This window comes from Lates calcarifer, linkage group LG9, assembly GCF_001640805.2.
Source record: "Lates calcarifer isolate ASB-BC8 linkage group LG9, TLL_Latcal_v3, whole genome shotgun sequence".
NCBI lineage: Eukaryota > Metazoa > Chordata > Actinopteri > Centropomidae > Lates > Lates calcarifer.
Genome location: NC_066841.1, coordinates 2119659 through 2147472, shown reverse-complemented (window position 1 = coordinate 2147472; position 27814 = coordinate 2119659). Strand labels below are relative to the sequence as shown.

The 27814-nt window shown below is 40.1% G+C and overlaps 1 protein-coding gene across 10 annotated transcripts in view; it reads right to left on the bottom strand.

The window, feature by feature from the left end:
* LOC108901150 (transcription factor 4) overlaps positions 1 to 27814 on the bottom strand; it is a 228928-nt gene that overhangs the window by 188966 nt on the left and 12148 nt on the right. For 2 of the 10 annotated variants that reach the window (XM_018702562.2, XM_018702557.2), the window contains exons 1-2: positions 3369 to 4093; positions 2968 to 3006 (exon numbers count right to left, since the gene is read on the bottom strand). In XM_018702562.2, coding sequence (XP_018558078.1) covers positions 2968 to 3006; positions 3369 to 3470 — 141 coding nt within the window. In that variant the 5' untranslated portion in view covers positions 3471 to 4093. Of the gene's footprint in view, positions 1 to 2967; positions 3007 to 3368; positions 4095 to 4139; positions 4472 to 27814 lie in introns of those variants that run through there. The other 8 variants (XM_018702560.2, XM_018702559.2, XM_051072763.1 and 5 more) reach the window with 8 other exon arrangements.

The window sequence follows — 27814 nt, the reverse complement described above, 5'->3', positions numbered from 1 at the left end:
AACATGAAGACAGACAAATCCTGTTGAGTTCCAAGTTAAAACAGTGTTGGGTCAAGTCCAAGAATCTCAAGTCAGAGTCCGAGTGAAGACCATCAAGTCCTAAATAAAAGTCCCATGACAAAACATTTTTTTTTCAAATTTGCATTTATTTCTCTTTTAAAATCAAACTCATCAATCAAACACGTTACTCTTCTTTGTGAAACCTGATTGGCTGCACACAGATAAATTAATAGATATTTAATCGTTGAGCTTGAGGAGCACAAGTCATTCCAAGTCAAATGACTGGAGCCTGAGTCACGAGCTACCTGTGTTACAGACAAAGTCAATCAGCAAGTTGGTCTGGATTTAAAGTCAAGTTTAAAGTCGTCAAGTTCAGGGCTCGAGTCCAGCTTTAGTCCAGGTCACGTGACTCGAGTCCACACCTCTATATGAACACATTTTGATCTGAGGTTTGATACCCAGCCCTGACGATCAGCACAGACTCTCAGCTGCAGAGCTGAACACAGATATGAAGAGTTCATTTTCCAAAACACTGTGGGAACATGTTTTTTTTTTTCTTTGAAAAGCAGAAAGAAAATCAAATTCCTCATTCAGCATCTGGTGAAAAATAAACAGGATCCAATCACTCGAATCACCTGCTCACCTTTGAGGAAAATGTGTTTTCACTCTTAAGTGTCATAATTTATTTTTTCTGCCATAATGTTGGTCGGCTCATTTTGGAATGAAACACTTCATATCTACTTCATATCTGACTTAAACATATGAGATAATCATCAGAACTAGATGCCATCTGCTCTACACATCTACAGGAAAATCAAGCCCATATTAAGACAGAGACTGAGGCTGAATTGCTGGTTCCTGCTGTGTTACTGTACAGGCTACTGTAAAGCTTTACAGCAGAACAGTTCACGGTATCAAAGTGAGACATCTGACCCCGACAGATAACCTCTCTGGGTAAACATCAGGCCTGTGTGTCGGTGTGTTTGATGGTGAGATCTCACTGAACACACTCTGAGCTTCCACACTTTCAGATGCTGAAAGGTTTTTTTTTTTTTAACGTTTTGAGGTTTAGTTTTATTTATAAATACTTCATCTATCGTCGTCTTTACTGCAGCCTGTTGGGCCTGTTAAGTCTGCGTGTCGGGAGGTTGCTCGTATGTATTCAATCTCTCCCTCACAGCTGCAACGAATAAAGACAAAACAAACGTTTGCGGGGGGGTAAGGGATCTAATTCTGATCGTTAGCAGGTCTATCGATATCCCGGTCGAACCATTTTGAGCTGCTGGTCTCAGCTTGTGGGCGTGTAAAGACAGATGATTGCATAAATTAATGTTCGGCCTGCGTTTATAATGAGAGGAGACACGTTTTAGCTGCTGGTGCCCTCCTTTGTTAGATTTTTCTTTTCAAGAAATACAATTTAAAACAGGCTGATTGATATCTTTGTTGAGAATCTAACATGTGGAACAATCTTTATAATTCATATTTTTTATTATAATCCTATAATATTCCTATGTAACAGCTACTTGAGAGGATGTGTGTGAATTTATAGAATTTTATTGGAGTTTATTGTATTTTTTCCACCTGTAATATTACTACAGTGATTTTTACAGTACTTATAGTACACACAGGCTACTGTATGTACAAATACATACATACTGTATATTTGAGCCATTAAAATGTTTCTACAGAGGCCAATTAGGTCTCTATAGTTTGCATTAATTAATGAATCTAATAAAAAGTGGCTATAATATTCCTTTCAGAGATTGGCATGTGTTTCTGGTGCTGAAATATGAATTTAATGATCTTATTGTCAGCAATTTGAAAATAAATGTCACTGTAACATTCCTTTAATATCACTACAGTGACTTCAAAATATGTGTGTGCCACAAAATTAAAAGTTAGAAGTGATTTTATTGGACTTTTGCAACATATATTATCACTATAAGGACTTTCAACTGCTCCTGTATTTATGGTGCACACACATGTGATGTATCACTATAATATTGATAAAGAGGCATAATATGTGTGTCTACTGGTTCTTAATTTTGACATTAAAGTCTGTGTTTTAGTAAAAATTTCACAATAAAAGCCCTGTAATATTCCTACACCATACAGAGATTGTTAAGTTTATGGTATGGTGAGTTCAGGTGTCCCTATAATATTTCTGTAATACTGAAAATTCAGTGTTAGTGCAGCTGTAGGAGGTTACAGTGTGTGTTGGAATCCAGTGGTTAAAGCTTTTAATACGATAGGACTCCTCACTAACAGTGAGTGTACAGGCCTCAGCTGTCACATCATTTATTAACTGCATTATTATTATTATATTATTATAAGTGATTTTCTCTGCCTATATTTACACCTAAAGCAGCATCACAAGCCTCCTCATATCTTCTGATGTCTACGACTCATAACTGGATTAATAGAAGTCAGTTTCTTCTCCTCATTTAGGGGTGTTTCTGATTTTTTTTCTTCCTCCTCTCCTCCTCTTCAGGCCAAAGTTGCTCCCAGAGGAGGAGGAGGAGGAGGAGGAGGAGGTGCAGCAGAGAAAACATGGCCGAGAGCGGAGGGGTGGGGTGGGGGGGGGCCACACTATTTCCTGTCCGTCAAGTTCACAACACAGGCTGTTCTTTAAAAATAAAATAAATAAATAAAAAACAGAGAGAGATGCTAAGTTTGAAAACGGAGTCATGAGTTTTTAACAGCCTGCTGCAGGAACATTTAAACAGCAGAGAGAGACAGTGTGACACATTTCTCTCTCTGTGCCTGTCTATCATGCAGGTTCATGATTCAACATCGAGCCTTTTCTTTTTCTTTTTTTTTTTTGCAGAGTGCATGAAGCAGCAGCCTGTATTTACATATATAAATACTCACACAGACAAAAAGAAGAAACATTTCTAATATCCTATCATGGGCAAAAAAAATCAGGCTACACATGAAGGAAAAAAGGACTTAAATGAGATATACTACCATGGATGTTGGGAACATTTTCAAATCGCTGTTTCGCATCTATAAGACAACAAAATTACTAATGCAGCATCACAATTCTCTGCACACACACACACACACACACACACACACACATAAACAAAAATGAAATATACAAAAACAATATGCACTGACTTTTCTGCAAGTTACTCTACATGAACTTTTTGTGCAAAGGCTAAAAGATATGCAGGTTATATGTGCCGTGCAACTCATACATTAAAAATGTAAACAGTGGTCGCTGTATGTAGCCTACACAGGACGCGTTTATTCCCCTCTCGGGTTCCTACTGTCATTATACTAAGTCATTAAATCCATATTAACAAGAAGAAGAAAAAGAAAGAGGAGAAGCAGCAGCAGCAGAAGAAGAAGGTGGATTTACTTACCGCGCTGAAATCCAGTAAGTCACTCAGTTCCTTGTCTGTTCCCAAAGCTGCCATCCGCTGTTGATGATGCATTTTAGCAAAATCGCACGGACCTATAAACATGGAAACAAACGGAGAAGATAGATAGATAGAAGAGGATAGGTAGACAGATTGATAGATTGAGAGATAGAGGGAGGGAAGAGGATAGAAAGAGAGGAGGAAGACCTCGGCTTTTTTTTTGCGCTGCGCACCGCTCCGGCTCCCCGGATCTCTCTCTTCTCCTCCACAGCGAAATAAATCCAGTAAAAAAAAACAAAACAAAAAAAAAAAAAAAAAGAAAAAAGAAAAAACAACAACCCGTAAAAGCCTCGATCACAAATCTAGTTTTCTTTCATCCTCGGAGCAGGGTAGACTCAGTCCCGGGGGTTCCTGGTTTTTTGCAGCAGGAAATAAATCGCAAGTCAAAAAAACTGACAGGAAATAAAAAAGGAAGGGGGGCGACAGGGACGGGAGTCTTTTCGCGTGTGTTTTTTCTTTTCGGTGTGTTTTTTTTTTTCGTCCCCTCAAAAACAACACACACACACACGCACAACACACGCACAACACACACAAGCCCGAAGAAGAAGAAGTCCGACCTCTCCGCGTTAAGACGCAGTTTGTCCGCCGCGGCTGACTGTCAGGCTCACACACGATATAAATAAATAACACGCGCCGTGTCTCCGCGAGCCTCTCGCGGGGTGGAGGTGGTGGGGGGGGGGGGGGGGGGGAAGGAAAAAAGAAAGAAAAGATCACCTCAGAAATGTGTGTTTTTTGCGCGTGTGAGTTGTGTCAAAGGGAGGAGGTGGTGGAGGTGGAAGGAGAGCGCTGCTCCTGACCGGGCTCGGGGTCTCCCTCCGCTCGGGCTGCCGGTGCTGAAGATCCCCGGGTACACGCAGGGACGGATCCCATGTGCGTCTGGCACAGCCTCGGTGTAATAAATGTGTTCGTGCGGCCACCTAGCTTCTACATCCTCGTCTAACACCGCCGAGCTGCTGCTGCTGCTGCCGCTACTGCCGCTGCTGCGGGAGGAGAGAGCGGGAAATCTGACGGAAAAATAAATAAATTTTAAAGAAAAATTGGGTTTGTTGGTTTGATTGATTGGCTGATTGGTGCCGTGATTGGCTGGTTTGATTTGGATTGGGTTAATTGGGCTAATTGGGGAAGGGAAAGGTGATTTTTGTTTTCTTCCAGAGTTTAGGTGCTAGAATATAGACAAAATAAAACTTTTAAATAATATTTTTAATAATTATTGATGTTTATACATTTCTGTCATTATTTCTTCAAGCAGACGCTTAGTTTTTCATATTAGTCCATATTTTATATCCATCTTTTTACGCGTTTTATCCTCCTCTACTTCTTTTTTATTGATGATATTATAAAGTGCAGTGCTTGACCTGCATGGTAACCCCCTATGGGTCACCACTTAAACCACAACCCGCCTCCTCTCTGGAAATACTTTGCAATACTTTGCTTTTTTTCTCTCTCTCTGTGAATGTGTGTGTGTGCAGCCCACAGCCTGCAGGTATGAAATGACTGGCCTATTTCTGCAAATTACACCCTGCATGTGCGGGTTTTTCTCATGGAGGAAAACACACACACACACACACACACACACACAGGTGCAGGCAGGACATAAAGGCTTAGTTGTTGCTGTATGAAGTGGTCCTGCCTGTTGGCCCCTTTGCTCTTTTAGAAACAAACTAAAAAAGCCACGTAACAGTTTATAACATTAAAAAACACTGCTCCTTGATCTGAGGTGAATTTAAACACCTGACAGACGCTGCACACGGGGGGGCCGGACTTAGGAGTCAGCACCAAGCAAGCAAAGCCAGAAGAGTCCACGCTGGACCCCCTAAAACTGCCAAGTACACCCAGGATGCAGTCAAGGGTTTCTAACTGAGTGGACTGACCCGAAAGTATCTGAACGGCAGCCATGATGCTGGTTGATTACTCTAGATGCTCAGGGTTCTCCACAATGTCCAGGTGAGTGGAAACAGTAGGCGTGGGATTGTGGAAGCGGTCATTTTCGTCGTTAAATGACCCATGTAACTCATTGCGTTTTATTTTGTAGGTGAAGGATTCCTCCGTTGTTTATCGTTCTGGAGGTTTTTACCAGGAGCCGAATCATCCACACAGGTCTGTTCCTCTAAAAAACAAAGAGACCAGGTGATTAAAACGGCTAAAAACGCAGAATAAAACAGTTTCACGTTAAAAATCTGTGTTTTTTCAGTGGACCCAGGTTGTCAGGGAGGGGGCTGTTTGCTCAGCTTGTTTCTCTGATTACTTAAGATCCAGACGTCCGATGAGACTGGTTTGAGATTAAAGTGGTACGATTATAAAAAGTGACGGTGACGTGACTTTAAACAGTGAGAACATAAATGTTTTTATGTCCAACCAACTGTGAAAACTCCTCTCACGTCTCCTTTAGCGTAAGGTTCCTTTACAAACAGACAGGAGAGAATTTGGTGTTTATGACAGTAAATCACAGTCAATATATAAAAGTCAAATACAAACTAATACAGAGGTGAGTAACAGATAAATCAGAGCAACAGGAGTTGAAGCCAGTGGCTGTCTGGAGGCTGGGGAGGGAAATCCAGAACATCAGCATGTAAAGTTATGCAAGTTTGAAGTGGACGCCATGCAAAACTCTCAGACAGACACAACGCCGCTCCTGAATGACAGAAGTCATTTGTTGACACGACACAGTAGAGGTTTATCACAGCAGCACAGTTCACATGTTTCAGCGACTAAACCTACAACTTCATGGTTAAAAGCAGCTTTAGCAAGAACAGACACTTCCAACCACAACACATGCTCTAATCAATAATTTACATTAACAACAGATCAATTTATAATGTGTAATGTGAGAGGTGCTGCTTTTAGCCTCCTTTAGCTCATAGTTTTGGTTCTGCAGTAGCAGCAGGCTCTGATATAAACCCTCTGTACATGGCTACATTAGCGATTAGCTTGGTGAAAGTCCAGCGAGACAATAATAAGGTCATAATGTGATTGTTATGGTGAGGACAGAGTTAAAAGAGAGACTGGAGACTGTTCATTCTGCTCTTTGAGACTCCTTTAAACAACAAGCCCTTAGCTTGTCGCAGCCTATCATGACTCATAGTTACATTTTACTGTGGGCGACCTCTAGTGGCCACAGTAATTATGACAAAGAGATGTCTGCTTATTACAGCCGCTTATTACAGCCCACAATTACGACTTCTTGTTTAGCGACCTCTAGTGGCCGTAGTTGTTACGACATCTAATAAGTAGATGTCATCGCAAAAAAAGTCCTAGCTAGGAGGTGGTGGTTGGTGCAGATGGCTGGGTCAATCAAACACAGGACTATCACAAAGAAAACTTGAGTAAAGTTCTCGTTTGAATCCGATCGTTATTGCCGTTTCAATTTTAGCCAAAACTACGATCTTTTCCTAAACCTAACGTGATACTTTTTATGCCAAAACCTAAACAAACAAGAGACTGTTCCGTAACACTGATTTATTATTGCGAGCAAGAGGACGAAGCTCCAATAGGAGACCACTCCACAATGCTAACCAATGCTAACTGTGTGTTTATTGTTGTTACCATGACGATGACAGTCCAGTACGAGACCATTCCACAACGTTAGCCACATATTATTATTGTTACCATGGCAACAAAACTTTGGTACAAGACTGTTCTGCGTAATTAACCGCGTGTTTATTATTGCTAGCATGATGATAAAGCTCCAGTACGAGAGGGTGGGCAAATACGACTTTTATCGGCGTTTAACACATCTTTCTAGCATACAGCTGAGCGAGTGAACGTTAGCGAATGTAGCACGATGAGGAAGGGATAAGAGAAGTTTAAAAATGAGTATGTTTTCATCATTTCCTCGGCTGTAATGATGATTTTTTTGTCATTTGTGCACTGTTATATTTTACATAGGCTCATTATATAGGCTGCAATAAGGAGTGATATTGATTAACTGTCAGTTACGATCAGTTGGTGTCAGTTAAGCTGCTTGTAAGGTTCAATTTCACAAATTTAAATCTAAAAACATTATATAAATAATTTAAAAAAGCAGCTGTAAGTAGGAGGGTTTGTTGATTAGTTCATAGTGACCTTAAGCCAGATCTGTCAACTGCTTTCTGCTTCTCTTTCATTATCAATATGTGAACTCAGGGAAAAGTTACATAACATTAAAACAACATATCCTGGTTTAGTCTCGGGTGTTTTAACCTTGAGGCGGAGCAGGAACACACAGTTATGGTCTGACACAGAACGTGTGGGACAAAACTAAGCTGCAAAAATCAGCCTTGATAGATAGAAGTGATTACATAATGAGCTGGGAGCATGAGGAGGGGAGTCCCACTGTATTTCCTGGTGTGATTTAGTCAGTGGACTAACTGGAAATTACAAAAATCATATTAATACATAAAATACTTCTTAAAAAATATACTGTAAAAAGTCAAATTATACCTCTATTCTTTGGCATAAGTGAGGAGCTGTTATTAAAATACTTAAATATGATATATTAGCATATTCTTGCTTTAAAACAAACCTTTTAAGCACAAGGCAGCACTATTTCTACTTGAGAAGTACACTGAAGTTCTGTTTCAGACATTAATAAGAAACCTGCGGAGGTAAGCTAGTTTTTAGCCATGCTTGTGGCTTGGTTCACCACTTTGGTCCAGACTGAAGTATCGGTTACTGGACTGGTCATCAAGTTTGGGTCAGACATTCATGGTGCCCTCAGGATGAATTCTTAAGACTCTGGTAATAAACTGACTTTTCCACAAGCAAGACATTAAGTTTAAATTGTAGTTTTTAATTTGATCTATACTTCTGCACATCAGAAAATACCCCAATTGTGATTTTTTTAAAAAGCTTTTACATGTCTTAAAAAAGGCGGTTGCTAACAAGTGTCTAAATGGAGGTTGTCGGGGATGTTAACATGAAAACCCATCTACTCACCAGTCCACCTTTACAGCCTCGTTGTGTTTCTACTCACGCTCTTTCAAACTCTCACTAACTTTCTAAGAAGAAAGGCTTTTGTAGAAGAGCTCAGAGCTAAATGAAATGACCAGTTGGAAGCTTAGTGGTGGAGACGTTGATGTCATGTGACCGTGGTGTAGTTGGTTTATAACCTAACATTAGCTTTTTACCTCTGTAGTCTCATTTAGACACTCATTAGCAACCACCTTTTTTAAGACACGTAAAAGCTTCAAACATCAGGAGCGGGGGATTTACTGACCGATTTTATGTCAGGAGAATAAAAAAAATGTCTTGAGCTTGGGCTTGTGCTGTTGACTTTGGGACGAGGGAAACAGGAAGCGCTAACATGCTAACTTACTTCCTGGTTTTAGGACTCATTCCTGCACCGCTCTATCAACTTCCAGCGTTCTCTGCTGCGTTGAAAGTTGACGCATGAGTCAAGCTAGTCGCCAACCCAACCTGATCTGACTGACAGGTAACACAGGTAACACAGGTAACACGCCCTGGCAGCCATATTTGAAGTCCTCAGCTCTGGACTAACACAGAGAAAGAAAACTGAATGAAGACTTGGAGAGAGGCGGGATGGGAGTGAATTTAAAATGTGGTGATGATGATGATGGTGGTGGAGGTGGTGGTGGTGGTCAAGGAAATAGCAGGGCTGAGTCACTCTGAGAGGAATTAATGGCATAAACACACACACATGAACACACATTCCTGCAGGGAAGCAGTGCAAGTAGACACACACTAAATGCATGCAACCACACATGCATATTCATTTTTTTCCTCCCTCTCTCTCTCTCTCTCTCTCTCTCTCTCTCTCTCTCTCACACACACACACACACACACACACACACACACACACACACACTCAGCTCCTCTGCGGTCTCTAACAGTGTGTTTTTGCCAAACACCTGTGTAATCGTACAGCTGTGGAGAATGCTGGGAAAGGACCGGGGGAACTGAACACCGCACAGCTAATACCCTTTGATTCCACCCGGATCACTGAGTGTGTGTGTGTGTGTGTGTGTGCGTGTGTGCGTGCACGCAAGTGTGTGTGTTAGAATATCAGTGTGTAAAACTGTGAGTGCTTTTGGAGATTGCAGAGAGGGAGGGAGGAAAAGCGAGAGTGGATGAGTGTTGGTTCAAGTTTGTTTTGTGTGTTTTTGTGGTGTGTGTTTGCATGTGTGTGTGTGTTTATAATCTGTCCCCAGTATCAGCATTCTGGAACATTCCCCCATCATCATCCTCCTCCTCCTCCTCCAGCTGAACTCATCGAGCGCCCTCTTTCTAAAAACACTCAAACCATCCACCACAGAGGAAGAAGAGGCTGCTGTCACTTTTTTTTTCTCTAGAGTCGTTTCTGAAACTGAAAATTTCAGCGTCTCTCACATCAGTCACTTCTGTCTCTGTGTTACGTGATCCCGAAACACTTTAAAAAAAGAGCTTTGCAGTTGGTTTAAATTAAGTAATAAACCCCAGATTAAAGGATAACCCCATGTTTTTTGGGTGTAAATGATTGATAGGGACACAAATCTTTGGATTCGGTGCAGTGTTGAGCAAGAACGGTGAACAGCTGCTGCGATTTAATCCAATGGACAATCGTGTCTGCCACTGACAGGCTCAGATTGTTATTATTAGTGTCTGACAACATTATGGATAGGATTCCTACAGATATGGAGCTTTAAAGAGTAAAATCCTTTTAAATTAAGCAGAAACATCACTTTATATCACTACCAGACTCCACTGACAAAAGCAGGAATTTTACCGAGCAGAACACAGGAGCTAGGGCTGAACAATTTATAGAATTTTAACCGAAAACGTAATTCGAACTAATGCGATTTGTAAACCACAAAGACTACCTGCTGAGAACTGCATGCTAGTCACGAGAACGGACACAGCTAAAGCAGAAAGTACCGGTGTTATGACAAGTTAAAACCGGCTGACAGTGTCAGCAGCCCGGCCTGGTCAGAATATCATCTTAAGACGTTTACTGTTGTAGCTTATACCAGACTCATTTGTAGTATTATTTGGACAGCACACCAGACTCCATTGACAAAAACAGCAATTTTACAGATCAGAACATGGGAGTTGTCTGGTACTGATATTTAGCGATATACCTGGTTGAACAAAAAGGCTCTACGACCCTGATTGATCAGACAGTGAAAAGCAGTTAAAACAGTAACTAACTGCGACCTAGGTTAAGTCGGTGCACATTTCCGACCCCGACTGGAATATGGCTGAGCGAAGCCCCCACCCCGACCCCCCTCACCTGTTCGCTCACAGGTAAAAAAGCAATGATTATTAACGGTTAAAGACCCGGAGAGCAACTGAGGCTCTTTTCATTTGGAGAAACTCAGCAGGTGTCACATCTCACATGTTTAAAAAAGCCTCCCTCTCCCTCTGCAGAAGTCTTGGTCTGTGTGTGTGTGTGTGTGTGTGTGTGTGTGTGTGTGTGTATGGGAGTGTGAGGGTGGATGTTTCCAGAAGGTGGTGTGTACATGTGTGTGTGTGTGTTATCCCGAGCCTGGCTGTTTTTTTGGGATAAGGAGGCGGGTGCCAAGCAGATGGTAGCAGTGGTTTACACAGGTGTCTCCAGTATGTATGTAATGTATGTGTGTGTGAGGGGGAGGGTGAGAGAGAAAGGGGGAGGTGGAGGGAGGAGGTGGTGGTGGTGGTGGGGGTTTGAAGGAGGCAGCTGGGGTCAAGTTCAGGCCACTTCCTTCTGTTTATAAAGTAAAAGTTGTTCTCTCAGTGCAGTTTCTAGGCAGCGGTGTTTAAGTGCTTGTTGAATTTACCAATAAAGACTTCTGCTAGAAAGATGGAGAAACGTCTGTATGTCACTTTAAAAAGAAAAAGAAAGATCTTACAGTGTTTGGCTGAGGTGGAAAAGTTGGCATATGGATTAAAGAACCATCACGGTGAGAAACAGAGCGTCTGCTCTTCATCAGCCACATTTATAATCGCTCAACAGGCAGATACACTGTGTATGTTTTTGCCTGGATTGAATATGACAACCTTTGCTGCTTCAGACCTCCTCTGTCATCATTCATTTCAGATGTCAGTGTTAGCTAATATCACTGTGCACCTCATGTGATTCAAGGATAGCTCTGGGATATTCGAATTTAAGAAAACCAGGTCACAGAACGTCCACTAAAGTGTTTGTTTTAGGGGGAAAGATCCTTTTTGTTTAGCCAGAAACATTGCTATATACCAATACCAGACTCCATTGAAAAAAGCAGTATTTTTTACCAAGTAGATTACAAGAGCTGCTGGAATACAGCTGCTTCAATCGATTAGTTTGTTTGTGTTAATGTGCAGCTTTCAGTGGTGGAAAGAAGGACTCAGATCCTTTATATAAGGAAAAGTACAACACAATAACACAAACAAACTCACAGATGAAGGCAGTGGTATCCCTGTGCTGCTCAGAGGTAAAATTCCTGTTTTTGTCAATGGAGGCTGGTGGCTTTGAGCTGTTTCCGGTCAGTTTCATCAACAACCTAATCAGAGGTTTGTCATTATCATTATTATCATAATAATCATCATCTTCATCATCAGTCAGATGATGCTAATGTAATGTAAATATCATCATCAATTTCATCAGCTTCATCTTCACCACCTTTACTAGCTTCATTATCATCATCATCACCACCGATGCAGATGATGCATTTATTGATAATATTGCCGTTATTATATCACCCTGTCTGTCTCCTCCATCTTTCTCATCAGCTGAATCCACTCTAACAAAAGCAGAAATCCCCCAAAAATGATCTTAAACAAGAATAACGCTTCATTATTTTTACCCTTCTTTTGATTTATTAACCTCAAATGTAGGTTGCCGTGTTCGACTCCAACTTCTGCTGACTGGACGTGGACGACTCACAGCAGCCATGTGGGAGCGCATTTGAATATAACTATTGTACTTAAGTGCAGTGTTGAGAGAGTGTGTGTCTGTATATGTGTGTGTTGAGAGGTTTAAAAGGAAGGCAGAGGTGCAGAGTCAGCAAACAGAAAGGGGGGAGAGAGGGGAAAGTTGAGAGATATTCTGGGAGAGAGCGAGCGAGGGAAAGAATGACCTACAGCTAGAGAGAGAGAGAGAGAGAGAGAAAGGCAGGAAAAGTAAAAATAGAGAAGAAGAAGAAGAGAGAGGAGGAAGAAGGGGAGAAGCCTAAACCAGGGATTTGCTGGTTTCTACCAAACTCGAGTCATTTTGCCACCACATGCAGCTCGGCCACGGCTGCAGCTGAGGTCTGCTGTTTGTGGTGTGTGTGCGTCAGTGTGCGTCTGTATGTGTGTGTGCAGATGCTATATAAAAATAACAGAACCACTTCAGTCGCAAAAGCTTGTGCTCGACATCTTCAGTTGATACAAGGAGTGTGTTTCTCAGAGCCGCAACACACACATACACTCGGTGCTCCCTTTTATATTTGATGCTTTGAACTACAACCATTCTGATGATATTCACTACATCCCTGCAAAAACACAGCTGTCAGCAGTGAGAGTAAATGTGGGGATCACAGTTTTTAAAGTTTAGGCCTTAGGTAAATCTGCATGAATCATTTTATTTGAGTTCAGCTTTGGTGAACTTTAAAATGGGGTCTACCAGGCAAAGGCACAGGGGCCCAAGTGGTCAGGGGGTCAAGCAGCTTTCACATGTCCAGACATTATCCAGAGTTCATTTGTGAAAACAGCCTATGAAGTGACAGCTAATGTTACTAAGAGATGACATGAATATGAGACGTTAACTGTCTTATCAGTCTGTAGCTACTGCTCTTATGTTGGAAGGATGAGCAGCCATTCTGACCAGTAAACTGTCTTGACAGTGAGAGCTGGAGAGTCCCAAACTGGAGGAAGCTATTATAGTGGTCATTGATCACCAAAACTCAGACTAAAACTACATGTAGAACCTCTTCAATAACCATTTAAAGCTTATAAACAACCCCTAGAACAACCTAAGGCACCTCTAAAAACTTCTCATCGACCCCTAGAAACTCCTCACTGACCACTACAACCTCTTTAAAGACCTCCATAACCTTCTAAAAGGACTGCTAGAGCCTTTTTTATGACAACTAAACCTCCTAAAACTATCTGTAGAACCTCTACAATGAACCTTTTCTAAACAACCCCTACAACAAACTAAAGGACCTCTAGAAACTTGTCATTGACCACTAAAACTCAGACCAAAACTACAAGTAGAACAAACTACAAGTAGAACCTTTAAGGACCTCCATAACCCTCTAAAGGAAAACCAGAACCAGAACCTTCGTAATGACAACTAAAACCTCCTAAAACCAACCATAGAACATCTTCAATGACCAGTTAAACCTATAAACAATCCCTACAACAACCTAAAGGACGTCTAGGACCACTAAAAAATATCCAAAACTACATGTAGACCCTTCTCAATGACCTTAAGAGCACTCCTAGAAACTCTTTATGGAGTTTAATAACTCTTACAGGACCTCTAGAACCTTTTTAATGACAACTTAAACCTCCTAAAACCATCCATACAGTCTCGGTGACCCTTAAACTTTTGGAAGAAGAAATTTGGAAAGGTTGGTTTTAATTGGTTACAAATGTAAAAACCAGTGAAATTGAAGCCCATCCTCCTCTCTCCTGCTTTTCTATTTCATTAAAAAAAATCTCATGCCGTAATAACTTCTAAATTCGCTGTGTTGTGTAGTGAGTTAGTACGGTTTATTCTGGGTTTAGTTCGCACCTTGTACTGTTGGACCACCAGGGGAAAATCTTTATTTTTAGCTCATCTCTCTTATAATGAACACACACATCTTAATGAACGGACTCAGATTTTTGGCAGCCATGAGCCTGAGCACCTTCTGTGTGTTGATATTTAAACAAAAGGTCATTTATTGTTGGAAAGCTTAGCTTCCAAATTCTAATCAGAATATGTGTGCGCTTGTATCGATATATATGTGTGTTCTCATTGAGCAGATTGCTGTATAATCTCCTGTTGATCCTTTTTTTTCTGACCGTTAGTTCCCAATGAACCACAGTCTCTTGAATGATAATACACTGTTTATTATGTAAAACTGTGTTATAAAGGTACCAGAGGTGTAGATCCACGTGTAAATACGCAACTATCTGCTAAAATAATTGTAATGTCAACTTAAAAGTTAAGAACATCAGTGATTTTCACACTCGCTACTCAATTTTAACGTCTAGAACTTTTACAACCCTGTCTACAAAAAATTATGTTTACATGCAATTTTCCAAGTATTTTTTTTTAAAGAAATGCACTTGATTGCAGTGTCTGTATTCACTGGCAGGATAACTTCAAACCTCATTATATTGATAAGAAATATTTTGATTTCTATATTAATGTATGTTTTATTTCTTTTATTGAGAGTTTACATGTGTCCTTAAAGGACCAGTGATTGTATATAATGTACCTAGATATGTTTTTATTAGTGTATAATCATCTAAAACTAACAACTGTTGTTAGTATATATAATGATTTTCATTAGGTAGCAGGGACCAGCAGGAGGCACTATTAAAATTTAAACTATAATTTCTACTATAAATTCTTAGAATAAAGATTTCATTGAAGTGACTTTTTTTTAGTCATCACTTTTCAGTATAAAAATGAATGATTATTCGATAATTAATCGTTAATTAGCCTTTGTTTTCCCAGGAGTTATGCGGTGATGAAGTAAGACAAAAAAACTTCTGGTTTCAGGGTCACTCTCAAGGTGTAGATCTGTAATTGGACCTCGCAAGGATCAGAGGTACAAGGGGACACACACTCCTTCAGTTCGAGGTGAATCTGAACCAATTATCTTCCTTCATGAAAAAACACACAACTGACCTTCTGACACACACACATATAATGTTTCTGTTTTTGTCGCCCACTGACACCTGTGGAATCAGCCACAGTAGTTGGTCCGTCCTCTTCCAGAACGTTCTGTCTTACAGTCAGCATGAACCCAGCACTCTCACACACACAAACACACACAGACAAAACATTCATTATGTAACACAGTTGTACAGAGAACGTGTGTCGTCTCAGCGGCAGAAAAACCAAGAAAGTGTCATGTCACAGGTGGAAAGTGAAGCTTCTTAAAGATAAGAACAATGTTGTGTTTTTACAGGAGGCTGCACCTGAAAACTGTGGAGCTACAGCAAAACATTTTCACACTGTTACAACAACAAAAGATACTTACTTTCTATGTGGGTTGCTGATTATCCTCACCACAACTCTAAATGGAAATTCAGCACAAACTGCCCAAGACTCAGCCCTATTTCTGGGGGGTTGTTTCACTGATCAAAGCTTCTATTATCATTTTATATCATATAATATCAATATATGATGTATTATGAAGTACATTTTCTCGAGTGGAATGAATACAACTTCAAAGCGAAAGCAGTCATGATGCTGAACCACAAATCCAAACCAGCTTTTTACTCCAGATTTAGTAAATAAAGAAACAATGAAAAGAGAAAAAAAACGAAGGCAGAAACAGCAAGAGAGGATGTGTGTGTGATTGTGTGTGTTTAAGCCCTACAGATGTTCAGGTCTGAACTCAGAGAGGATCATTAGCATCATATCGACTAAACATCAGGGAGCTGAAACACAAAGAGTCACTGCAGACAAAACAACATCAATGGGTTTTATTGTAAGTCATTTTCTTTTCTTCTCTCGGTTTAATTCATCCGCAGAGAGAGAAAGAGAGAGAGAAAGACGGCTGGGAAAAAGTCTGTTTTTAAAGTGAGTTATAAATCCAGAAATTACACAGATTCACATCTCAGAGCTGAGCAGTAAATCCTGAGTCTGCACAGGTTTAGTTTCACTGACCTGTAGAGACGGTGATACCTGGATTTCTACCATCTATAACTTGTTGAATATGCCACTGTAATGACTTTTACTGACTTTACAGCAGGTAAAGTTCATTTAATAGTTTAGACAAGACTAAGACTCTGCTGCGTCTCCCATCCAGACTGACCTTCAACCTGATTACATTTACACCTGGTGTTAAAATGTCTCTCCAAGTGTCCACCACCTGTGCAGCTTCACATCACTTCCTCCACTCGTGTTAGGTCCAAAAAAACAACAAACAACAAAACAAAACGAAACAGAAGAAGATGGCAGCCAATCCAATCACCAGGTGTAAATGCCATATAAGAGTTTACGCCCATGCTAGTGGCTACAGGAGGCTACATTTAGGAGCCAAATGCTAATGTTAGCGTGCTTAAATGTCCACAGTGACAGTGCTAACATGCTGATGTTTAGCAGGTACACTGCTTACCACTTTCATTGTCCTAGTTTAGCGTGCTAGCATGCTATCACTTGCTAATTGGAGTCAAGCACAAAGAAAAGCTGAGGCTAGAAGATTCAGCTACAAAGTGGTGCTGCTAGCATGGCTAAAAACTGTATATATAAGTAATTATGCAAAAAAAAGGTGGATTCTGCGTTACTTTTTAAAGCCTACTCTAAACAAGTTGCTTTACTCCAAATGTGCAGCAAGAGCTCAACTACAGTGTCTGCTCCTCATTAACCTTTTACTTTTATAGGTTAACATGTGCATTCCTTTGTGCTGGTCAGAACAGAAACACACATACTGTACACAGACACACACACACACACACACACTGCTCTAGGGCAGAAGAAAAGCCTTGTTTCACATCAACTAATGGTTTTAATAATGTGTGTTTGTACGAGTTGGTGTGTGTGTGAGAGAGAGACACCAAAGCAGAGATTGCAGGCAGCTGCTGGGAAAATACCTTCACACACACACACACACACACACACACACGTCGGGGCCTTTGAACAACCAGATGTGGCTGTGCGGCAGGTTGTGAGCATCAGTGCACCAAAAACAGGGGGAGACGAGGGCCGGGTCTGAAGCTAAACCAGTTAATGGAATACAGATTTCCTCAACCTGCTTCAGCCCTGAGGACACACACACACACACACATCCTGAAGGTAGAGAGCTGATCTTAAATTGATCTTAATTCCACTTTGTCATAACTTTAATCTTATTTTTGCAGCTTTATCCATTGTTTCTATCAGTGCTAATGATACTGGGCTAAGCGAACTGCTGATGCTGCATTCATGCAACATCAACAAGATGGGAAAAAACTGGAAAAACCATCAGTTATTCCAACTTTAGAGTGTCCATGCATTATTCCTCATGCTAACATTGCAGCTCACCAGATAAACAGCATAAATAAAGCTTTTTTTGTTGTACTAGTTCATTAACAAGTGAAACTTTTCAACCTCTAATGTGGGGGTCATGGGACCAATGGGGACAGCCGAGCAAGTACTACTGCTAGCAAGCTAATAAACTAGCACGATTACTGCTAGTTAATATGCTAGCATGCTTACAGCAAGCTAATACACTAGCATGTTTACTCTAGGTTAATATGCTAGCATGTTTACAGCAACTTAATATGCTAGCATGTCTACAACAAGCTAATATGTTAGCATGTTTACATCAAGTTCATACGCGAGTATGTTTATGGCAAGCTAATATGCTATCATGTTTACAGCTAGTTAATACACTAGCATGTCTACAGCAAGCTAGTATGCAGGAATATTTAATTTATTTGATCTCATAATGGTTGGTTTTTCTAAAAGAAAATGTATAAATGAACAGATTTCAGTGGAAAAAGATGAAGAATATTTTTCAGTAGAATGATATTGAGGTGTGTCCTCTTCATTATCAGCTGTTTCTCCAGCCAGGAAGTATTTTAATGGGACACAGCCCCACATTGAAGAATTTGAGGCAAAACTCTATGACAAAACAACTGTAAAAGAGAAACTTATGTTGAAGGGTTCTTTATATAATACAGCTTCTGAAGTCTGATTAAGCAGAAGTTCTGTTTGCATGAATATTCATGGGGGGTAATGCTATGCTTTAGAGGGCGTCCAGCTTTGCTACAAGTCTCTGTTTAGTTTGTTTCTCTCTCATATTAATCATTCCCACATTTTAAAGTTTTGCATTGATTGCACAGTGATAAAGTGCTGCTCTGTCCAAACTGAATAGAATTAAAAGAATAAAGAATACAGCAGTTTTCCAGTTGTGTTGTGCAATTCGGCACTGATTGCTTTAAAAAAAGCTTTCAAGGCAACTGTCACATTCCAGATCAAACAAGAATAGCCAGTGAGTTTAAAGACCACAGTTGTGCACACGCTATTTTGCACAATGACGATTTAATAGCAGCATTTTCAGTAGTTTTACCTTCAGTAAAGTGGATAATCTGGAACCTGTTGGCTTGTTTCCAGCCTGTCCGGTCATCTGATTGTTCGTGTTTTAGCCTCATGCAGGAACGTTTTCATATTTTTACTCTACTTCTCTTTCTTTTTCTCTCATATTAAATATTAAAGTTTCATTGTGAAGTTTCACTGAATTTCATTCTGCTTCATGTATCAACATGTTTTGGAATGACAATAACGGATCCTCCATCCAAATTTCACTGCCCGCCCTCAGCCAACTCCCCTTTACACAGGGTTTAAATAAACTAGTGTAAAATAATGTAATCAGTGGGACTTTGAATAGAAAATAAAAACACTGTTTGATCTGGAAATGATTTACAGTACATTAGAATCTTTAATTAATGAAGCTGTTAAATTTCAGTCTTTTCTCAGATTAAATAGTGACACTGAGTCAGGTAACATGCCATGAGTATCTACTGTATTTTGTCTCACACACACACACACACACACACACACCTCTTTGTCTGCGTAGAGGAACACGTATGTCTCGTCTCACGCTTCACCTTTCAGCTGAGAACAAAGCAGCGTAATTAAAAGTCTGCACAGTCAATTAAGACTTATTCTGAGGTGTGTGTTCACAGAGCTCGTTCTGTCAGTGTGGGAGGGAGGAGGGAGGGAGGATGAGGTGTCGGTGGACTGAGCTCCGCTCTGCGCTGCAGGAAACAACACGCTGCACAGGTGATTTTTTTAAAATCTTCCTCCTCATCCTTCTCTCAGCGTTCATTAACCTCATCTTCAACTTTCAGCCTCCTCCTTCTGACTTTCTTTTTCTGTCCTCGTGCACGAGTGTTTCAGTCGGCCAACCGAACACATCAAGTTGACTGAAGTTTGTCCGTCTTTTAGGATTCAGTAGGAGTGAACAAGAGTCTGAGCAATTATTTTGTAGGATGGAAATGTGTCCATGACTGAAGTCCTTATAGGCAAGTGTCATCACTCGGCAGCCATCTTGGCAACGCCCCAGGGCAGTTATTTCAGAATAAGACCAGGCTCCACTCCACATGAACAGGGAGAGAGCCACAACTTGGTTTTCAATGATACATGTGGCATAAAAACTACATGTATTGAATCACCAGTCAAATGTCTGTAACAACACCACAGAGAGAATCAAACTCCCACTGACATAAAGTATTAACAAAAGCGAACAATGCAACAACAGCAGCGTGAGACGAGAGGAAGACAAAGGCTGTGAAAGTGACATTTTCTCACCTCAACAGCTTCTTTTTTTAACAAAAATTATTTTTAAAAATCACACGTTAAATTGTCTATCAAACTATAAATGATCAGTCAAAACGTCATGGCTGATTACACAGCTGAGCAGAGAGTGAAAAAAAAATTGAGACAACTCAGATTTGTGTTTTCAGACAACAGAATCTACAGAAGTTTGCCTTTGCAGGTATTCGAACTTCTGATTTAATTAAACAGCTAGAAAGTATAAAGAACAATAAACATGTGAGTCCTTAAACAAAATGTGTTAGCTTCTAAGAAACAAACAGTTTGAACAGGCGATAAAATTTTCTTTTAAGCTTGTTATCCTTTCCTGCAGCAAGTCAGCGAGCTGCAGCACACCTTTGGGGGAAAAATTGGCAGAACCGATGGGGAAGGTGTGAAGACGAGAGGAGGAGAGAGGGAAGAGAGAAAAGAGATACTCCCTTTGGGTAAATTTTCACCTCTGATGAGGGAGGAGGGTGAGAAAAGAAGAGGGAGAAACTCAGCGAGAGAGAAAGAGCTGGAACGAGCGCACAAACATCCAAAGACTTAGCAGAGTAAGAGGCTGTGACGTGAGCTGATAATTTGATCTCTACCAGGGAAGTATTTATTTCCCCTCCATTGCAGTGTTGTTGTGAAGTTGTCAGAGAATAAACGTCCACACTGATCACCTGAGTGGAAAACTGTTTATTAGACTCTAATAAGAAGGTGGCACGACGTTTGCACAAATAACCAGATTTCTCAGCTTCTGGCTGTGAATTGTTCAGTATGTTTCTGCCATTTACAAATGTGTCTGCTGCACTGATCCACTGAAGTTTGTAAGATGAAAAACCTCCTGCAAGTATTATATAGCAACGCATTAGAATGGTATTATAGACTGGTAGTCAAACTTTACTTGTCATTGAACATTAAAGTTTAAATATTCTTAACTCAAGGTCCACAAAAGAGCTTTTGTCAGAGATTTCGACCACATTTCACTCAATGGAAAAGCAGATAGTTTGCCTCATTTGTCAGGGAGATGGCTGAAACATGGTCTTTGGTTCCATACATTGGTGACAATAATAATAATAATGTAGTTTTATGGTATAATATGATGATATGGAATAATAATAATGCACTTGTACATTCTGATATTGTAGCTCCATAGTATAAGTCTTCTCGGTATGACAATAATGTCTATGTAATGTCACATTATGATTTTAAGGTATGACAAAGCATTTTTATAGCACGACAGTATGATTCTACATTATGATAATGTAGCTCTACAGAATGACAATGTATCGTTTTATGTTGTGATGATGAAGTTCTATGCTATGACAAAGCAGCTGTGAGGTATGACAATGTAGTTCTAGAGTATGGTGTTGTCATTCTAGAACATGATGATGTCAATCTATGGTATGACAATATACTTCTATAGTACAACAATGTGTTTCTACATTATGATATGATGATGATGATTTTATGCTGCGATAATGACGTTCTATGCTATAAAAGTTTAGTTCTATGGTATGAAGATTCAGTTTGGCTGTATAACAGTCTACTTCTGATAATTATGCAGTTCTATGGTATAACAATATAGTTCTAGAGTATAATAATGCAGTTCTACCGTATGACTAGTTCTAATTCTATGTTACAATAATGTAGTTCCATGGTGTGATAATGTTGTTTTATTCTATGATAATGTAGTTCTGTAGCATGGCAGTGTAGTTCTATGGTATAACAATGGAGTTGTGGAGTAAGGTAATGTAAAGTTGTATCATGATGCAGTGTTGTGGCATGACTATGCAGAACTACAAGATCCTAATGTAATCCATGGGGTAAAGTAGTTCAATTCCACACTAATGTCACTCTGTAGTATTACAACGTAGTTCTACAAGGTAATAATGTAGGTTTGTGGCATACTAATATAATTTTAGACTGTGATAATATAGCTCCACAGTGTTTTCATGTGGTTCAGTGGTATATTAATGAACCTCTACATTATCATAATGTCTCTTTAAAGAATAATGTGGTTCAATAATAAGACAACGTCAATCTGTGGTGTTATAATGAATAATATGATCTATCTGTCCACCTCACAGCTCAGTTCATCGCTGACTCAGTCTGTCTTACACAACTTTATTAAACCACAGACAAATTACAGGCTACAGACCATCTCGTGTGTGTGTGTGTGTGTCTGAGTGTGTGTGATGTGTGTGATGTGAAGTCCATATGAGAGCTCTAATAGAGTAGAGTGTAGGATCAAAGGGCTCTGCAGCTGCTGTGGTCTGGTTCACCACGAATACTGAAGTCAACACACAGGGAGAGAGAGACGGGTGAGAGAGGTGAGAGAGGGGATAGGACAGGTGAGGACTACCCAGTCACTTCATCAAAACGCACACACACTCACATTTTTAGCCTATATAACTCTTAATTTCTCCTGTGTATCTCATTCGCAATGCATGGTGGGTTTCTTCTTCTGGTTTTGGTTTGGAGGCTGCATGTGGAACAGTTGAGTTTGTACGAACATCTGGAGGACTGAATGACCAGTAACCCACCCTTCCCAAATAAGGGGAAACCAGAGAGAGTTGAGGGGGGAGGAGGAGGAGGAGGAGGAGGAGGGCGGCAAAACATGACAACATCCACTAAAACAGACAAAAATGTAAAAACGAAAAACCACACAGTGAGATTTCCAATGGAAACACAGGGTGATTCACACTCACATATACACTCAGTGCTGTCCACAGGTGGCTGCCTGGAACCAGAAAAAAGCTGCTTATTTTAGATCCTGTCAACCCCAGGCGCACACACATACACACACACACACACACACACACACACACACACACACATCCAAACATTAATGAATTCTTGTTGAGGGAAAGAAGAGAGTTTAAAGGTTTTAAATGTGTAAAAACACATTAATTGACTCACTGGCTTCATTCACATGCAGATAATATTCTAATTATCATACTAAACCGTACTACGGTTTTGTTTCTGTAGGTCTCTTCCACTTTATGAGCCAAAGACCCATTGCATGTTTTGTCTAGCTGAAGCACGGGACACTGTTAGCCATGAGAAGTGAAATAATACACCTTCAAATCCCAAATCTGTCAAACAAGCGAGAGATTAACTGTAATATTCCAGCTGCTTGTTAGCTAACAAGCTAACATGTCAACTGGATAATATTAGCTAAGAAACATAAATATACTTTCAGTAACAAGAAAACAATCTGTACACGATGAGTTCACTGAGCTACCATGCTACAACAAACAACAAACATTTTGTGAAACTACTGTGTCGGAAAATGACAATGCTAGGCTAGCAGTTTCCTCCTGATTCCAGTCCTTGCATTAAAGGGGCTATTTGTAAGTGTGCGAAGCTTGAAAAGGGCTTCAGCCATCTTTGAGTTTACAATACAAGAGGATAGAGTGCACTCTCTGAGCAGCGCTACTTCGTCAGGGCAGTTTGGACACTATCGGAAAGTGATGAGACAGTTCAGCCCGGCTGGAGCTAGCTAGTTAGCATAAGTAAAATAACTTAAGTAGAGGAAATGAATCACTGGCATTGTTTTCCACCGCTGGAGACAGCTCTTGGCAAGTAAAGGAATGAAGTTTGAAGCTGAACTTGCAACGTCTCTTCTGGATTTGTAAGTAAACAGCTGTTAATGCTAACACTGGCTATGTAGCCATAGTAAAACATTACATATAGCACAGTATCGGAAAATGGTGAGACAGTTCGGCCAGGCTGGCACTAGCTGGTTAGCATGCTGATGTCTGTAGAGGAAAAGAAGTGATAGAACTAGAACCAAAACAGCTAGTAATTAAACAGCTGTTGATGCTAACGTTGGCTATATAGCAGTAGCAGAAGCCTTCATATAGCACCTTTAAACTAGGCTATATAGATCCCAGATATCTGTGTGTACTGGATGCACAGAGAGGAAACTGATTCATCCCCTTATCTGACTTTCCTTTTAATATTCCAGGAGTTTTCCAACATTTCTTAAGTTCAACCAAGTGCAAGGTCTATGAAATAATTCAGCTAATGTTGATGCAGTTCCTACTAGCCACCGACAGAGGTCACTGAAGGTCAAAGATCAATAAGTGAACCTTTACAGGACGGAGCCGACTGAGGGTTGTGAGAGTGTTCGCTTCGACGAACAGCAACAGAGAGAGCATGCATCCTGCTGAATGGTGACCAGATGGGGACAAAAATGTGTGTGTGTATGTGTGTGTGTGTGTGTCGGCCACAAGTTGAGCTCTAGTTGCCATGAATGTCTCTTTGAAGAAATAAATTGCTTTGAAAAGAATTCAAATGGGAGCGAGGGAGGATGATGGTGCTGTACTGTACAGCGTTGCTCAGGGGTGTTTTGTGTGTTTGGTCATGTATTTACATCCTGTATGTGTGTGTTGACCACAAGGGTGTGTGTGTGTGTGTGTCTCAGTGGGGTTGACGTCAGGTGCAGCGCAGGTGGGCAGCAGGGGGAAGGGATGAAAAGGTCTACAAAATAAACACACCTGATCTCATTGGACACGTAACAGCAGCAGCAGCAGCAGGAGACAGTACAGTCGCAGTGATGCTCGAATGTTTATTTTTCACAATAAAACACTGAAACTGTACGTAAAATGCACTTTAAAGCACTGCAAGCGCCCCCTAGAGGCTGCAGTGTTCATTGCAGCCGCAGTAAAGAAGAATGTTAGGTTATAGGAAAGGTACTTTGTCACTGTTTGTATTACATCACCTGACTTCCATGTAATTCTGGCCACGGCCACTAGAGGTCACCCAACAATAAAACATAACTATAGTTCGTAATAAGCTGCTGCACATGCGACTGATGGGCTCGTTTTTTTTTTTGTTGTTGTTGTTGTTGTTGTTTTTTACAGAAGAACAGTGTCAATTTAGCTCAAGTACTTAGACGCAGCTTTAGCCTCAAAAAGCCACAAGCACAGTTGAAAACTAAATATTTATGGTGTATTATAAATATATAATAATAATTTAAGTTTACGTATGTTATACATACTCTTATTTACTGTATATTCATTCTTACTGTCTTGCCAGTGATGGAATGTAACTAAGTACATTTACTCAAGTATCATATGTAGTGGAACTTCACGTGAGTATTTGCATTTTATGTTACTTTATACTTCTATTTCACTACATTTCAGAAGCAAATATTGTACTTTTAAAGAATTTTAATTCATGTGTAACTTTAATAAACTATGGTGGATCCTCCTTGATTTATCGACCAGTAAAGTAGTTCCACAGGAACAAATCACAACAGTAAAATGCTACTTAATCATTCATTCACATGCAGGTTTATTTCCTACCATTTTAACGGCTTAGGTGCCAAATTAATCACTGCAAAAAATCAATGTGGAGAGCAAAACGAAATGACTTTTTCCAGCATCTAATGGTTGTAGTTGGTTGTCTGTGTCTTAAAGCGTTTTGGGTGTTGTTTCTTTATTATCTGCTCTATCAATTCCAAATTTTTGTACACAGATATTGTTATAATGACAGTCCAAAATGATGTCAAACTGCATTTCTTTAATTGAAAAAATATACTTAGGTGATGACCCTTAAACTTAGGAAACCCTGATATGAAATGCTTGAGTCTGTATACATGTAAAGGTAATATTCTCTTTACATTCAGCCTCCTCAGTTTCTATTTAAATTCTTCACACTCAGAACAGCTGTGGAGTTTTTCAGACTTAATAAACTCTGACTGGTTTGAGTTTTTTCACTCGGTGTGTAAACAACTCAACGACAAGAAACAATGAACCGAGTTGAGAGACAAATAACTGTTTTTTGACCAAAGTTATTTATCACTTATGTTTTTCTTCTCCTCCTCTTGTGTGGGTCTGTGTTCAGCTTTTCGTTTTCCTGCAAGGACAAACAGTGCCCCCTGGGGATGAGTCTCCTTCTAGTCTCCTCTCCTGCTTTTTTCCCCCCTCTCCTTCCCTTCTCAGCTTCTCATCTTTTCTCTCTCTCCTCCTCTTGTTTCGCCCTCTCATCCCCCTTTTATCCTCCTCTCGTACCCTCTCTGCCCCTTTTCCACTTGTGCTCGCCAACAGAATGGGAGGGAGGAGGGAGGGAGGAGGGTGACACAGTGAGGTTGAGACGCCGAGTGAGGACGACACTCAGGGAAAGAGAGAGACATCATCTCATTCCTCCCTTCGCTCGTTTTTTCCGCCACTTCTCCGATTTCCACCTCATTTTTACACCTCCTCCTCCCCTGTCCCTCATGTAGTGAATGTATGTGCAGGTACGAGTGTTGGGGGGAGTAAATGGAGGAGGGGTGGAGATAGGGGTTGAGCAAATTTCCTTAAAATTGACATTGGTTTTAATATATCGAACACATGGAGCATGTGCACACGCTTGTGCACACACACAAACATGATTAAAAGCAGCTGAACAATTTGAGAGACGCCAGAAGAGGGTCAAAGACGCGGAAAATGACTTAAAAAACATGAGAAACATTTAGTTTTCTGATTTAAAATACACTCAGCAGCAATAAATTTTCATACAGAGAGCAGAGAGTGAGGAGAGGGATGGAGGAAAGATGTTAGAAATGTACTGACAAACAGAGGGAGCAACTAAAGGTGGAGATATGGAGTCATGGAGTGATGAAAGGAAATGACAGTACTGACATGCAAACTTAAATATTACAGTTTAAAGTGTTTTCTTTTAAAGCAAGCAAACAAATTAGACGATACAGACACAGTATGTAAAAGGAAAAAAAATCTCAGAGGAAAAGTATATTTAACAAAGATCGATAGAGGACGGAGGGAGAAAAAAAAAACAGAAATATGCAAGAAAAAGATAAATAATAATCCAAAGTTAAAGCAGGAAGAGAGGAGAGGAGGTAAAGTTACTTTTGCTTGTTTTAAACAATTGAAGAGAGAAAGAGGCAAAACTGTATTAAAGTAAGTGAAGTGTCAAGTGAAACCTGAAACCTCCATCTGCTGGAGGAAGCAACAACTAAAAAAACAAACAACCACAAATGAAAAAAGTTGGAATAGTCCTTTAAAAAGAGGACGAGAGTGGCTGAATGAAAGACAAAATTCAACAACTAGAGTGTACAGATATTACTGCACACCAGGTCTATATTTATCTTTATTCTAAATCATCATTCACTGGTGGTGTGTTGGGGTGCTGCTCCACCCACTGGAGCCCGGGACAACAGGTGTATTACTTTGCTAAAATGCTGTGGATCTTGAGGTGTTTCACAGCCATGAAGATCCCGGCCATAGATCCACACAAGAGGCTGAGTGCACTGGTCATTACTGTGTGCATGAAGTTCAAACAACAAAGTTACTACGAGGTTACAACTCACTCTTCAAAAAGAAAACCGCTGTGCTGGGTAGAAACTAAGCGTTTTGTGTGCGAGTGTGAAGAATGTGAGGCTATTTGATGTATTCATGCATGTTGCACCTGCCGCGATATTCATAGCCTTTTTATTTATTCTTGGTCATTTTTGTTCAGTTGTATGAGTTTGGCCTGTTTTCTGATTAATTCCACTAAGGCTGCACTGAACAAGGCGGGTGTCTGTTGTATGAATAGACTGAGCCACATGTATAGGAGAGAAATTAACATTTGGGTTTGGACGTGTAGCTTGGAGACAGTTAGCGGGTAAATGTGATGCTGTTACGTGGATGTGTATGAATGTTTTTGTTTCATCAATCACAAGAATTTTCCTCCCTCCCAATTTACTACTTCAGTGCTGTCTTTCACTTTCACGTTACTTTGGATAAAAGCGTATTCTAAATGAACAAATGTAAAGGCAAAGGTAAAGGTATATGTAAAGGTGAAGGTAAATGTAAAATTTAAATCTAACAGTAAACGTAAATCTAAAGGTGAATGTAAAGATAGATGTAAAGGTAATAGTTAACGTAAAGATAAATGTAAAAGATAAATATAAAAAATAGATGTAAAGGTAAAGATAAATGTAAATATTAAGATAACAGTAAAAGTAAATGTAAATGTACTTTCAAGATTTACTGTCAACTATTTACTTGTGTGTCTAGTAAGTATGTGTAAA